General features: G+C 44.3%; 1 protein-coding gene across 2 annotated transcripts in view; it reads right to left on the bottom strand.

Moving 5' to 3' along the window:
• Positions 1-15,684, bottom strand: part of LOC149308784 (short transient receptor potential channel 5) — a 112,159-nt gene that overhangs the window by 28,162 nt on the left and 68,313 nt on the right. For both annotated transcript variants that reach the window (XM_089536461.1, XM_089536462.1), the window contains 2 exons: positions 4,155-4,491; positions 685-824 (listed from right to left, as the gene is read on the bottom strand). In XM_089536461.1, the coding sequence (XP_089392587.1) occupies positions 685-824; positions 4,155-4,491 (477 nt within the window). The remainder of the gene's footprint in view (positions 1-684; positions 825-4,154; positions 4,492-15,684) is intronic.

Raw genomic sequence — 15,684 nt, 5'->3', positions numbered from 1 at the left:
GGAGAAAAAGATAAAAACACAACCTCATTTCAAACCACTTCTAACACACAGGTTATAAACCAATAGATACAAACTTTGCATGCTGGTAAAGGGAAAGGAGAGACGAGGCCAGCCAAGGGCGCAGCTACATTGTAGAAATAATGCAGGTTGGCACCATTTATAGGTGCATCTCCATCCTATAGTATCCTGAGGTTTGTAATTTTACAAGGTCCTTAGCCTTCTCTGCCAAAGAGGCCCTCACCAAACTACAAATCCTACAAAATTCTGTAGGACGGGACCATGTCAGTTAAAGACATGTCAAACTTCATTACTTCTACAGTGTAGATCAGTGGTCCCCAAACTGTGCTCTTTAAGGGATTTAGGACTTCAGCTCCCAGAATCCCAGACTATTGGCCAACATGGCTGAGGCTTCTAGGAGCTGAAGTCCCAAATCTCTTAAAGAGCCCAGTTCGGGAACCACTGGTATAGATGAACCCCAAATCCGCTGCAGGAGGGAATGTCACAGCTTGAGAGCAGCCACAGAGAAGACCCTCTCCTGGGTCCTCACCAAATGTGTCTGTGATGGTGGTGGGACCAAAGGTCTTAAAACTTGGCCAAATTCATGAAATAGGAGCGGGAAAATCATGATCATGGAGAAAGTTGCCACTAAAGAATCCACACACACAAGCTTTGTGTATCTGGTACCTTGACATACGCCACAATTTTCAAGGAGATGGTTGCCAAGTAGAGGGAGTTCATTGCAAAATCCATCAGGTTCCACCAGTCGTGAACGTATTCGTTGAAGCCTCCGTCCCACATCTCCTTGATTTCTCCCCAAATAAAACCTGCAGAGAAGAAGAAGGTGGGAAGAAGGGAGGAAAAGACAGAATTCATTTCCATGAGACACCATTACCGGCTGGGCACCGAAGCAGAGCAAATTGGGATGTAAAGAAAAGGCCATTGGAAAAGTAATGGCCTGGAAACAACTTGCTGTTCTCCTTTGCCTTCTTCCCTGCCAAATGTAATGATGCAGCTTTCTGAGCCGTTTACCAAGAGAGAGCATGAAATATGGCTTGAAACAGAAGGGAGGGTACAAGGATAAGCAGTTGAGCCCCAGCTTCAAAGGGGAGGGGAGGAAAAGAGTGGATAAAAGGTATATATTCAGAATTTTAAACATCCTTTTGTATCCAGATGAAAGTGTACAGTGCAATTGGGCTTTGCCCGATAAGTTCCAATTAAACTTTCTGGGTACATGTCTATTCCTTATTAGCAAGACACTGGCAAAGGGAATGGCCACACAGTTCCCTTATCCCCAGCTTAGTTTGACTCGGATGACAGAAAGCCACTATTTTCATGGATCCAGGGCAGGCTGGTTCACAGTGCCACAACTTTGTTATTAGTCGCAAAGGCAATATCTTCCACCAGCCAAACACCAAGCTTCATGGTCCTGGTTGAGCTTAGCTACACTTTTCATGTACTGAGAAATGGGGATGGATTTGCTCAGTAACAATATATTGTTGTGACTGATCTCTATCACAATAGAATCCTTCAGAGGGTTAGAGAGAGCCACTAGATTTACAAAAGGACTGCTTTCAATGGAGATGAAGGATGACATCCTACCTGGGTTGTGAGCATTAATCCATGCATGTGGAATTGCGCACTGATGGGGCTACATGACCCTCGTGTTTAATGGCAATGGAATATGCACAAATGAATGTGGAAATGAATGCACGACCAAATGTGCAACCTAATGCCAATGTGCAGCAGTCTGCAACTCTACATGCACAATAGGACAGCATGGCCCTTCTGTTGAATGACAACATTGGATAATGGATTATGCACAAATGAACACAGAATTGAATGCACAACCAAGTGTGCAACTTGACACCAACGTGCAGCAGTCTGCAACTCTACATGCGCAATAGGGCAGTACACATAACTATTCCTCTGCAATCTTGAACTGAATGCAGCTGCTCTGTATTGGACAAAGGGGTCCAACCACTTCCAAAGGTAAACTGAAACATGTGTATGACACCAAAAATGGCTGGAACCGGTTTGTGGATATGGATATTCAATGCAGCCAACTGCGTTTTTGACTTCTTCTTGGGGTCATGGCAGTGAGTGCCTGCCTTTCAAAAGATGCACAAAGGCCATTGCTTTATATCATACTGCACTGGTTTTTTGTATTGCTATCTAGAGAATTTGTTTCATTTGTTTTATATTTGTATTACTTATTCCTTTGTGTGTTTTTTTAAATGGCTGTTTTTTGTTGTTGATGTTCTACTGTGGAACACACCCCAGTTAGGCAAAACGTAGCTGAAACCTAACCTCACACTAAAGTTAAAAACGTAATTCAATGATCAGTAAAATTAAAACTAAGTGAAAGCACGCCCATTAAAATTACATTTCTTCTATTCTAACCCCAGTTTTCCACCCCTTTACCCTTCTACCCCAATTTCATTGCTGATGCAAGCAAATCGGTAGATGAACCCAATATATTATATTTATTGCGAGTAATTGTTGTTAAAACCGTTTCTATAGTGACTGTCATGCTGTCTGCAACGAACGTGACTGTTCTTTCCGTTCATCTTTTTTTCCTCTCTATCCTTTTTTTTAAGAGGAAGACATTTAAAAAAAACATTATTTGCAAGAAAGGCTTTATTTTTGCATTCCCAGTTCAATCCATGAACCCCTCCGTACTTTTGCCCATCTGAAATGAGTGCAGAGAGATGGCAATTGCAAGAAGGCACCAAAACAGTGCAAGAAGGCACCGAAGCCGTGCAAAGATTGCCATCCCTTGTTCTCAAGCTCATTATTTTCCCCTGAAATCCACACTGTTTCTCCCCGCAAAAGGCTTTTGTGCAATTTCAACTCAAAGGCAGGGAGAGAAGTGTTAAGGAATTGGGCTCAGGTCAGGAGCAGTTTGCTTGCAGGCACATGCCTCTCCGCAGAGTGCATTTCCGCTCCACAGTGGCGCACGCCCGTCCCTTTGGAGGCCATGCTGCCAATCCTCAGCCTTGGCTTCATTTTTAGAAAGTGTGAGCGAGCTGCGAGAAGAGCGGATGAGAAAAAGCACCAGCGAGCGTGGCATAATTGATTTAGCTTTTCATGCGAATCACAGCTTGGAGGGCGTTCCTTTCCCTCTTCAACCTGAGCATTAAAGGGACAGGAGCTCTCTCCGCTCTGGCGACTTTAGCGCAGTGAGCAATTCGAAAACAACCGCAAGGCAACCCAATAATTAATACACTAACTATAACAATTCTGGTATAGCAGTGGTCTATAGAAACCATGATCGTGTAACAGCAAGCTATATGCAGTAAAACTCTGTAATCATGCACCGGTATAATGGACAACGTAAACTACAAGGGTATACAATCTATAAGGTAATACACATGGTAAAGGTGTGTGTGTGTATATATGTATGTGTGTAGTGTATGTAAATATGAATATGCAAAATGTGATACACTGGGCCCTTGTTGTTGTTTGTTTTCTTATATCCCACCTTTCTCCCAATATAGGGACTCAAGGCAATGGCAGTATCTGTTGGGGTTTGGTTCCAGGGCCTCCCATGGATACTAAAATCCATGGACGCTCAAGTCCCATTATATACAACGGCACAGCAAAATGGTGTCCTTTATATAAAATAGCAAAATCAAGGTGTGTGTGTTTGTTGTTCTTGTTGTTGTTTTTGAATTTATATGTTTTTGGAATATTTTCAAGTGGATACTTGACTCTGCAGATAAAGTCTGCAAAAATAAGTCTAGCAATGTGAAAAATCTCATTGTAGTTGACCATTTTTCAATGGGAAGACTCAATGCGTTCAGACAACCTTCCTCTTTGAGACCAAGGGAAAAGTGATTTTTCACATCCCTAGCCGCTTGTATCGTCCCTCTTCAGAAACAAAAGCATTTGTATTGTCCCTCTTCAGAAACAAAACATATCTACTGAAAATGAAAGGAGGAAAATTAAGAAAAAGACAAAGATTGAATGAATGGTAAGTGTCTACATCCAAGACATAACAGGACTCTTGTTCAACAAACAAGAGACCGCAGCTGTTCGTTCTGCGCTTTGTGTGCCAATATGATTTGCATAGAAATAGCAGACTCCGGTACGACATGGATCTGCATGCAAATCCCATTAAATCCCAACATGCTTTTTTGCATTCATTGACTTACCTAGAACCCAAGGGAGAATCATCCATTCGACGACGGTGGGAGGAGGTCCCTGCATGTGGAGATCGGTCCGGACAATGTGCTGCGAGGCGAGGAGGAGCATGAAGAGGAAGGTAAGGTAAGAGCCCGTATGGCAGATAAACTTGATAAATGGCTTTTTAATGAACAGTCCCAGCCTGCTCTTCGGCGCAATCAAGTATGCCACAGAAAGCACTGGAAACAGGAGTCCAATGGTGATGCAGGTCAAGAGCTTGACTGCCCAATGCTTCCGCCGCCATCCGGGGAAGCCGTCGTACCAAAGCGTCGCGAGCAGCTGCTGGCAGTTGGGTTGGGCAACAAACTGGAAAGAGAGAGGAGAGAAGAGAGAGCAGGTGTGTGAAGAAGCTCAATCTTTTGGAAAGGCAGTATATAAATAAAAATGTATTATTATTATTATTATTATTATTACTATTATTACATTGCAAAAGAGAGAATGCACAGAGTTATGCCCTCAAGGAAGAGCAACCCTGGGTCGGTTCAATGTTCCATCTATACCACTTCAGTTCTCCATTTGTTTTGGACCTCAGCTCCCAGAAGCCCCAGTCAACTTGGCCAACAGTTGGGAATTACGGGAGCTGAAGCCCAAATCATTTGGAGGATCAAAAGTTGGCAACTACCGATCATACCAGAGACAGCTGGCAGCTTCCATGAGTGTAGTAAGTAAACCCGTTCCAGGTTTTAGTGCAGAATTATCCTTGGTACAAAGCCAAGAGAGAGCCAGCACTTTGGAACATCAGGATGTTGTAGTACCTTTGAGGCTAACTGAAAGAAAGAAGTTGGCAGCATGAGCTTTCGTAGACTTGGGCCTACTTCTTCAGATGTATCTATGGACGTCTATGGGAGCTCATGCTACCGACTTCTGTCTTTCAGTTAGTCTCAAAGGTGCTACAACATCCCTTTGCATACTGATTTTCCAGGCTAACATGACTAGGGACCTTATCACACTAGACAAATCCCGGGCAGAAACTGGATTTAAAAGTCGGGAGGGGGGGAATGCAAATGCGGGATGTTTTTCAGACAATGTTTCTTCCAAAGAGCAATAACATAGGAGTTTATCAGACAAGGGGAATTGGAAGTATAATCCGATGGCAATCTGAACGCAATCATGGGGTTTCACATTCTAGCAGGTTCACATGATGCCAGTATAATGTAGGAACCTGGTTGGGGTCTCTGTAGACTTGAAAAACAGGAGGGGGGTTGCGAGTATGCATTCAGAAATAGGCCAGCACATGCCATGCCTGTCTTCGGCGAAATGATTTCCACTTGCAAATCTGACTGCCTAATTAAAAATTAAAGGAGTTCATATTTCATTCACGAGATTCGTTCAAAATTAACTTAGGAAAATGAGGAGAGAGAGGTAGTGATGGATGGGTCTCTCTGTGTGTTTGTGTGTGATGCCATTAAAAACAGCAACCTCATCTTCTAAGCAAACCGTTTCTTTTGGCCTTTGGGAGGAAATGAAGCAAAAGGGGACATAAGCCGGGCTGAGAATCCTCCCTCCAACCCCCATCTCAGCCTTCAGAAAAGAGCAATAATCACCAAAAGTGCAATTCACAGTTGGAAGGCAATTGAATTACTCGCTGGTCACTGAACCACAACCCCCAGTGACTTAAAGTTGTATGATTCTGAGGCACAACATTTAGAACCATGGCAATAGGCTTTCCCCTTCAAGATCATGATCACAGAAATGCGCTTAAACCAGAATTTTGTAAGGAAAAGGAAAAGAGGACCTCAATGGACCACCAAATGCACTCAACGTAGCTGCAACCCAACCAGTGGGATTCCAGCTGCTCAGCCAGAAGAAATTATTTCAGCATTGGCTATTTCTGTTCAAAAAGCAGTGCAGACTAAGGTTATCCATGTCAGTGAGGCTGGGATGCAATCCATCTTCTTAGTCTGGTCTGCTTCTGCATTCCCTCCAACATTTCACACATGGAAATTGAGACAAGTGTGGCCAAGCAACATTAGAGTGTGTTCACTAAATAGAATAATAGAGTCATAGAATCCTAGAGTTGGAAGAGACCCAAGAGCCATCCAGTCCAACCCCATTCTGCCATGCAGGAACTCTATATCAAAGCACCCTAACAGATGGCCATCCAGCCTCTGTTTAAAGACCTCCAAAGAAGAAGATGCCACCATCTTCCAAGGGAGTTTGTTCCACTGTTGAACAGCCCTTACTCTCAGGAGGTTCCTCCGAATGTTGAGGTGGAATCTCTTTTCCTGCAGCTTGCATCCATTGCTCCAGGTCCTAGTCTCTGGAGCAGCAGAAAACAAGCTTGCTCCCTCCTCAATATGACACCCCTTCAAATATTTAAACAGGGCTATCATATCACCTCTTAATCTTCTCTTTTCCAGGCTAAACATCCCCAGCTCCCTAAATCTCTTCTCATAGGGCATGGTTTCCAGACCCTTCACCATTTTGGTCGCCCTCCTTTGGACACATGGCTCCAGTTTCTCAACATCCTTTCTTTAATTGTTTTGCCCAGAACTGGACACAATATTCCAGGTGAGGTCTGACCAAAGCAGAATAGAGTGGCACTATTACTTCCCTTGATCTAGACACTATACTTCTATTGATGCAGCCTAACTGCCGCATCGCACTGTTGACTCATGTTCAGCCTGTGGTCTACTAGGACTGCTAGATCCCTTTTACACACAGAAGTCTCCTTAAGCCAGGTGTCCCCCATCCTGTATCTATGCATTTCATTTTTCCGCCCTAAGTGCAATACTCTACATTTAAGCTAGCAGAGGCTGCAGCAGTTTGCTTTTCCCTGAGTCTACCAGGAAGGACAAGGCTACAATACCCTCTGACAAGTGGTATAGAAATGTAAATGCTATTGCTACTGCTTTTCCACAGTGGAAGACATGGGACTGTCCCTATCAAATCAGGGCAGCTGGGAGGCATGCATCTCCAGGCTGGCACATAGGAGCTAAGGGACCTCTATGGCTGTCGAAACTATTAGCGCTCTACCCAACACCATTCAATCCCTAACACTGTTTTCATTCTGCTCTCTAATCTTTCTTCCTCTGCCATCAGGAAGGAAGGACTAGTGCGAACGTTACATGTATTGTTTCCCCATGTGACTCCGCCAAATGGGTCAGGCTTGTTGGCCTGTTTTTGCATTGAGAAAATAAGGACGACGGAGCATTGAGTACTCAAAAATGCTGAATATGCTTCCTATTCCATTTCTTCTGTTTCTCACGCTTTAGGTAAGAGCGCATGCTGTTAAAGCCACACTTCGGGTCTCCGTTCCTGGTTCGGTTCCCTTCCCCTCCTCCTCCTTTTTTTAGCAACAGCAAAATTACGATGCATTAATTATACATGCGCAATAATCAGGAGCAAGGAGACAATGTACTTTCGCCCTGGACTGAAGCAGCCAGCATCTCCATCTTTCCTTTTTATGATCAGGCAGAATTCGAAGACTAGGCAGATCTGTTAAGCCAGGATATGAAGAGCAAGGGGGAAAATGGAAATTTGGGGGAAGACTGTATTTTGCAGGGAATTCATCTTCTCTACAAAAATGTGTCTCGGTTGAGCTGTGTCATCAAAACAAGCTCATAAATTGAAAGGACCCAGCAGGGTATAGTCAAGCGGTGCTTTTTTAAATAATAGAAACTAGCCATTTTGTTGACCCAAAAAAATTCTTGAAAGGAAAAACCCCTTCTATCCTCCTGCATTTGCAACATTCGTCTGGAGAGCGGCCTCAATAGAAAGCTGCTTCCCACTTGACCTCCTTGGCATGCATTGATTCAAGCAAGCAGAATCACTGCATGCAATGGGAGATCTAGACCTCTTTTCCAGGTCTCCGTTTTACCTTTATCTTGCTGCAGATTTGAACTCAAGGAATCTATACAACTTATGCTGTGATGGAGAGAAGAAATGGCCCAGTGGATCCATTTTCGCTACATGAGAGACAAGGAGAGCACAGAGAACATGGCTTTACAGTATTGAATACTGGGGCAGAACCATACCTTGGAACAGATGTGGGCAATCTGAAGCCCTTGCCTTGATTTCATGGGTCCCTCAACCAAAGCTTTCTGAAACCAAGCAATTTGAATCTCTGGAAAGAGCGACCATGCCTTCTTTTGCAAGCTCACTGGGTGAAGGAGGGAGATGGTGAGCAAGAAAGAAATGGGTGGATGAGTAAATAAAGAGGAGGAAGTTGGGAGAGAAAGGATGGAATAAGAGATTTTTGCTGAGCTTTCATGGATCAAGAGACCAACCCTAGGGACCTAGTTTGGTTTTCACATGGTGTCTCAAGGTATCAAGGTATCAGCTAGCACCCCGTTGAGGTTTTATGTACCCACTAAGTACACTTGTGCATGTGGCCATACTTTCCCATACAGTAACATTTGTAGTCAATTCGCAGTTGCGTATGTGGATTTCCTTTCGAAAAAGGCTGCAGCATCGTGGATAGTGCGTCTCCATGCCTCCTGATGCAAGGCCAGGGCAGACCATTGTTGGTGATCATCTCAGGCTTGGCCAAATTGATCACCAACAATAGTCTGTCCTGGCCTTGCATCAGGAGGCATGGAGACGTACTATCCACGATGCTGCAGCCTTTTTCAAACGCTCACGGCGAACGAGTCTTGAAGAGAAACAACAACGCAGAGAAAAAACCGCAGTTTGGAAACATCACCCAAGGAGACTTTCCGCTGTGCTTTCTGCAACCGGGCCTTTTTAGTCACCAACGCGCTGCTTGTACAAAGCGCGGGACGAGTCCTTCCTGAATTTTCGTTCGTGAAGGAAAGCCAGAGAGAGAGGGGATGTGGATTTCCACAAGTGTAACCGCTACATCTGCATCTGTGAACTTATGGATAGTGTGCAACATCAATGCCTTCCACATATCCTTTTGATTCACTGGGATTGTGGAAACAGTGAACACACTTGCAGATAAACAATCAGTTGCACGATATCAGTGTTCAGTGTGGTGCAGTGCAACCATCACTTAACAGTGCAACTGCAGATTTGCATTACACCCAAGAAGTAGGATCTCTGCTATCATTTCTTGTTGAGGGCAGCAACATTTGCAGATATTGTTTTTTATATCCCTAGCTCAAATACAACAGAGTTCCCTACCACCATAAAACTTAATTATTCAAAACCTCTTCAATTATCCGAATGTACAATCTTTCCCTCTGTCACTGCTAATGCAGATGGATGGCTCTTCCCTCTTATCCAAACTGTTTAAGATTACAGAACAGTTCTGGCTTGTGGGCGTCCCTGGGGCCAACCAGATAAATTATGCACCGTACTCCATCGGCAACAAAAGTATTAATCAAACTTAGGCTGAGATCTCATAGAGGCGCATAGCTCTGCATATGCAAGTCCACATCCTCCCTCCACCTGCTAGCTGTCAAGCCCTGGCAACAGACCCTGATGCTGTTGCTTATTGGCAGAGAAAGGAGGAAATGGAGAGGTCATTCAGACCATGGAGAAGCTGATGGTCTTGGCTTGGAGGAGAAAAGAAATGAGGATGCAACCTCAAATGAAGTGCAACCATAATTTCCTTCCCCCAAGAGCCCACGACAGTCAGATCTTCCTGGTCTGCATTGCGTCTTCCAGTCCTTTCACTCATAAATGATAGTAGGAGGCCTTGCCATTGTATATATACCAAACTCTCTTCCATGCCAGCGTTCTCTGAAGATGCCAGCCACAGATGCTGGCGAAACGTCAGGAATAAACTCTTCTAGAACATGGCCACAGAGCCCAAAAAACCTACATAAATCTATGGATGCCGGCCATGAAAGCCTTCGACTTCACAATAGTAGGAGGGCTGCTTAACAACTGCTGGGCAGTGGGAGATTTTTGGACAGAGAGCATGGACAAGTGAGTAGTCTACTCTGCGCCATCCAAAATAGGGCATATATACATTAAGCTAGACTCATGTGCCCATAACATCCTAACAAGATGCTAGCCTTGGGATACTTCACACATCACAAGGTGTGAAAATGGCTCTCTGGATAAAGAAAAGAAAAGAATGGAAAGTGTAAGGTCGGCGCTGAGGAGTAACATGATGGAAGTAATTATGTTACCTGTGGCATGTTACTTTGGGGGGTGACAAGAGCAGGGCGAGTATCGATTCACGTTGTCATTTGCTGAGTGATGAGTATGGCCGCTTGTTTTTTTCCTTGTAACTTTGGGAAGATTAAAATGTCAGGTGGCATTTAGAGTGGATTTTCATTTGAAAAAACGATGCTTGTCCTTTGAAATCTTTTTCAGTTTTTAAAAAAGATAAGTTGCGGAAAACTGGCACACTATGTATCAAGCGACTAATTAATGTATTTTTAATAGAAATGCATTGTGTAAGTGTAAGTGTAAGTGGCTGGAATTCTGTTAGGGACATATGCACATATAAATGTTCCTGATATATGGAGGTGTCCCTTTCCATGTGCTGTAGGAGCTGGCACTTCCTTACTCCTCATACTACTCAACCCTTATGTGGGATCTCACTCCATATATGTGGAGCGGCTTGTTTTACAAAAGATTGACACTCTATGGGCAGAATTCACTTAGGGACATATGTGTACATAAGTCATGCTACAGATTTGGAGCCAAAATTTCACCATTGCACAAGAGACATCTTTTGCTGGTAGCAGCAGAAACAGAGTTGTGCAGACAGCATGTTCATCTGTTGTGCATTGTGGTTGTGCACCCTATGCTTTGCATTACAATTACACATTGCAGTTCTGAATCCTATGCTTTACACTGTCATTATATGTTGTGGCTCTGCATCCTATGCTTTCCATTGTGGTTGTGCATTTTTTAAAACTATGTATTGCGCAACAGCACCCAGTCACTGACATGCGTTAGACAAAATTGCTATTCTACATGGGGGTTACATAATGCTGTCGTTGCGTATGTCCACATGTGGGTATTTATGCTGCTAAGGGAGCATTGGATTGAGGCTTAAGAAGGTGTGATTCTCCATTGTGTGTACAGAAAATGGTCTTGTTGGTCACAATGGGGGGGGGGATACAGATGGGCGGCTCCATGCCGCCCATCTTTGCCCCTTGTTGGTGCCTTGCCAACCGCATGGTGTAGCACCTATGCGCTCCCTAAAAAGAAGCTGCCTAGAGCGAGTTGTTTTTAGGAGTGCCATAATGGCATTAACGTGCCATGATGCCTCTGTTTCCAGCGAGTGCTGTTTAGCCGCTCAGAGGCCCATGCATCATTGTTATGCTCCCCATGTGGGTGGGTTCCATGGCAAGATGGCACATGGGCACCACTAGTAGGGCTGGGCACATATGGACGCCCAGCCCTCCAAGCCCTAAAATCGGCCCCAGTCTGTACTGGGCCAATATGGCCTTGAGGCCATCTTAGTGTAAGGTGTATGTCTGAAGCCAATGAGCTACAGTTTGTTAAATTGGAATGACTATTTACTAAAGAAAGAGACAAGGAAACATGGTTGTTCAATGAAGGCAAGCATTATTGAAAACACCTGGGCAGTATAGCCTCCCGATGGGTTTATTCAGACAAATGGCAGATGAACATGGTCAGACACATTTGCCCAGATGTCATCTTGTTTCCTCTCCTTGCTCTGCAAAACGTTTTCATTTACAAATGACTCATGGATTGCAGCAGGCAGCCTCTTACACTCCAGGTAGATTCCATTAGCCAACCCACAGCAACGAACAAGAGCCTGGCCCCGTCTCAGTTCAAACAGTGCGTTCCGCTAATGCCTATATTCAACTCATCCCTTTACCCCAAGAAGGTGGCGCCTCTTTCTTGGTACCAGTGGCTGGTAAATTATGCCTTGGGAAAAAATGGATCAGTGTTCTCGGACATGCTTTAGAGCGGTAAGGAATCAGAGTGAGAAGAGACCATAAGGGACATCCAATCCAGCCCCATTCTGCCATGCAGAAATACACAATGAAAGCACTCCTGAAAGATGCCCATCCAACCTCCGTTTAACCACCTCCAAAGAAGGAGAGCCCACCCATCTCTGAGGCAACCTTTTCTGCAAACGGTTCTTACAGAAAAGAAAAATATTTCTTTCTAAGGTATTGGTGGCATCTCTTTTCTTGTAATTTGAATCCATTGGTTTGTGTTCTAGTTTCTGGAGCAGCTTGCGCCATTTTCTACATCACATTCATTCAGATCTTGAAGGACAGTGATCATGTCACCTCTCAGTCTGCTCTTCTCCTAGCGAAACATACCCAGCTCCCCACGTCATTCCTCATAAGGCTTGGTTTCCTGACCATTCATCATTTTGGTCACCACCTTCCAGACATGTTCCAGTGTGTCCATATCCTTATTGAACGGTGATGCCCAAAACTGGACATGGTATGCCAAGTGAGATCTGGCCCAAACAAAATGGAACAGCACTACTATGTCCCTCGATCTGGGCACCATTGATGCAGCCTAGAATTGAACTGGCTTTTGGGCACTGCACCACACTGTTTGACCCATGTTTAGCTTGTAGGCTACTAAGAGCCTTAGATCCTTTCCACATGTGCTACTTCCAAGCCACGTGTCATCCACCCGATATTTGTGCATTTATTTTTTCCTGCCTTAATGCAATACTTTGCATTTATCCCTGTTTGAAACTCATTTTGTTAGCTTTGGCCCAGCTCTCCAATCTGCCAAGGTAATTTTGAATTCTGTTCCTGTCTACATACCCTCAAGGCACTAGCTCCTGTCTGATCTTGGAAGCTAACCAGGATCAGCCCTAGTTAGTACTTGGAAGGGAGACCGCCATCGAATATTAGGTGCTGTAGGCTATATTTCAGAGGAAGCAGCTGGCAAAACCACCTCTGAGGATTCCTTGCCTAAGAAAACCCTATGGAATTCATGGGGTCACCATAAATTGATAGGTGACTTGAAGGCACACACACACACACACACACACACACACTTGGGATATTAGTTCCCGCACACACAATTTGGTGTCATCTGCATATAAGTTATTTAGAAAGATGTGATCCCAGGACAAGATCCTATGGCACTAGTCACCTACTTCCAGGATGATGAGCTGAATGGCAGCACAAAGGAAAAGAGCACTTAGCCATAAATAAATATAGGTCACCTTTTGTCCACTCCTGTTGAAGAGCAAGAGCAAGAGGAAGGACTGCCCTATAAACATTACCAGCATGCATCTGGGATTACAGTAAGATACCTCTTGCCTTGGAAGAGAAAATCTGAAGCACCCAGGCAAGGGGATCCTGGCTTTGTTTTAGTCACCTCCTTGTCATTCAGCATCAGGTTTCATACCGAGCTTTTTCAAACCAGCAAAGAACATGCAGGTGTCATGGCTCCAAAATGGCAAATAAGTCTTGCAAGGCTCAGTCTCTGGGCTGGCTCATTTGGGGTCTGGATGAATCATAGCTTTGCCATGACAGATTGATAACCCTCGGAGAAGGACAGTGGAGAAGAAGCGGGTGGGGAAGCAACAGGGGATTATGGTAAAACAATGAGCACTCCGCCGCTGCAGTCAGAAATCAAAATGGCTCTTCTGACCGGAATCCCTAATGGTTTCCTGATGAATCACCCTCCTTGGCTCGCCCTTTTCCTGAAGAGAAGAGCTACGGGATCATTGTGTCTCCTTGCCATTTTTAATGGCTTCTCCTAATCATTGTTCTAATTTTGACGCGCGCAAAAGTACCTCCACCGCCAGCGTCATTTAATGCAAATCATTCCAAAGCTGTCTTTCATTAACATTTCCCATCTGCAAAAAAAAAAAAAGGCAGATCATAGAGAAGTTTCCTATTTTTAGACAAGAACCCCCAAATCAGCCTGGCCAAAAAAGGCAACTTGTAAAAGACTGGCCCAAATGGTATCATTATGAGGAATCCTTGAGCCGTTGCCAAAGGTCCTGGTGCTGAAGCCGACTCTGGCTGGCAGCTGCCATTTTGCTTTCCCACTATGCCCTGGATTCCTGGAATGGTGTCCCACAACCATCAACATGGGAAAGCCAAACAGTGGCTTCTAGCGGTGATGTAAATCCTGGCAGCTGCCATTTTGCTTTCCCATAATGCTCTGGAGCGGTGTTCCACAACCAGGGAAAGCAAAACGGTGGCTTCTAGCACAAATGCAAAGCACCCATCCAGTAGGAAAGCCTACGAAGCCCAAGAAGCAAGATCAGTTCATCACATTTTGCTTCCCGACAATATAGTGTCTCACCAGAATCTGAACCCTGAAGGACAATATGGAACCTCAGCAGTGGTATAGCAATGATTATTGGACTACAACTCCCAGAATCCCCCAGCTAGCATGACCACTAGTTTAAAAACATATTCGGAAAGCTTTGTATCTCATCGATCAAATTCTGAACTCTAGAAACCACTTGGACAGGCAATTGCATCTCACTTCAGCGCTCATGATGGAAGACTGTCCTCTACAGCAATTGTTCTCAACCTTTCTTATTTTATGTCCCACCAATCAATCTGTCAAAACAAAAACAACAACCACAACAACAACCTGGGCCATGCTATGACAGACGTCAGAAGCTCCCCTTTCTGAGAAAGACATTTGTGTTTGGGAGTGCAACTTCTATTGCTACAACAACTACAAAACACAGAGATCATGAATAAAAAACACTGCAGTAGCATTGTTGGCAATAGAGGCTGGCTGAGATCCTGTTAGGTCTTTGCGTCATTGCAAACTGACTTATGAGCATGTAAAGGTGAATTGTGATGTTGCTCAAGGCTTGTATTCTCAGGAGGGAAGTAGAGACCCAGCTATTCTCTGGGACCGTTACACAAATGAAGTCAAAAGCATAGCCTTTTTACCATGGGAGCCATTGCACAATGGGCACCAGAAAACCATGGGACTCGTTGTACGACAGGAAATGCCATTGCACATGATTCCATAATTTTGTGGCTGGAACGTCTTCTGTTCTGCCTAAACTACTTAGATCCAGCATCTATATGTAACTCCCTTTTTTGACAAGCCTAAGTTCTCCCTAAAAGCCAAGATGACTAAATTAAGCCTATTGTACTTTGGTCACATCATGAGAAGACATCACTCACTAGAAAAGGCAATAATGCTATGAAAGGTGGAGGGCATCTGAAACCCCTCCATAAAGGTAACTTTCAAAGGCCAATATGCAAAGAGATCTTGGCCTGATTCCCACTACCTTTTAAACTGGATTGCAAATCGGTTTGAACTGGTTCAAATGACCCTGGTTCCCACTTGAACCGAATTGCTGAAGCGAATCATTGTGGAGAGGGGGGCCATGAGCTAGACCCATTTAACTCATGTCTTTCTGACACTGATGTTTCCCACGTGTTTTTGGATAACTTGATTCTGCGCAAGTGTGAACCAGATGCGGATTGGAATAGATTTAAATTTGCCCTTCGGCCGGCTGGAGCGGGTCCATTTTGAATCGATTCATTCATGAATGTAAACCACAAGTGGGTTATTTTAAAAGGGAAAAATGTGATTGGGGCAAATGTAGTGCGAACCACACTCTGCTTTTGAATCGATCCATCGATTCAGATCGCAAACCAATTCATTTGTTAGTGGGAATGAGGTCCTTGTAGCACCTTCAAG

This window comes from Sceloporus occidentalis, unplaced genomic scaffold, assembly GCF_023333645.1.
Source record: "Sceloporus occidentalis isolate IW3139 unplaced genomic scaffold, rSceOcc1.0.p SCAF_8, whole genome shotgun sequence".
NCBI lineage: Eukaryota > Metazoa > Chordata > Lepidosauria > Squamata > Phrynosomatidae > Sceloporus > Sceloporus occidentalis.
Note: the sequence above shows the minus strand (reverse complement) of the source record. Positions and strands in the feature narration are given on the sequence as shown.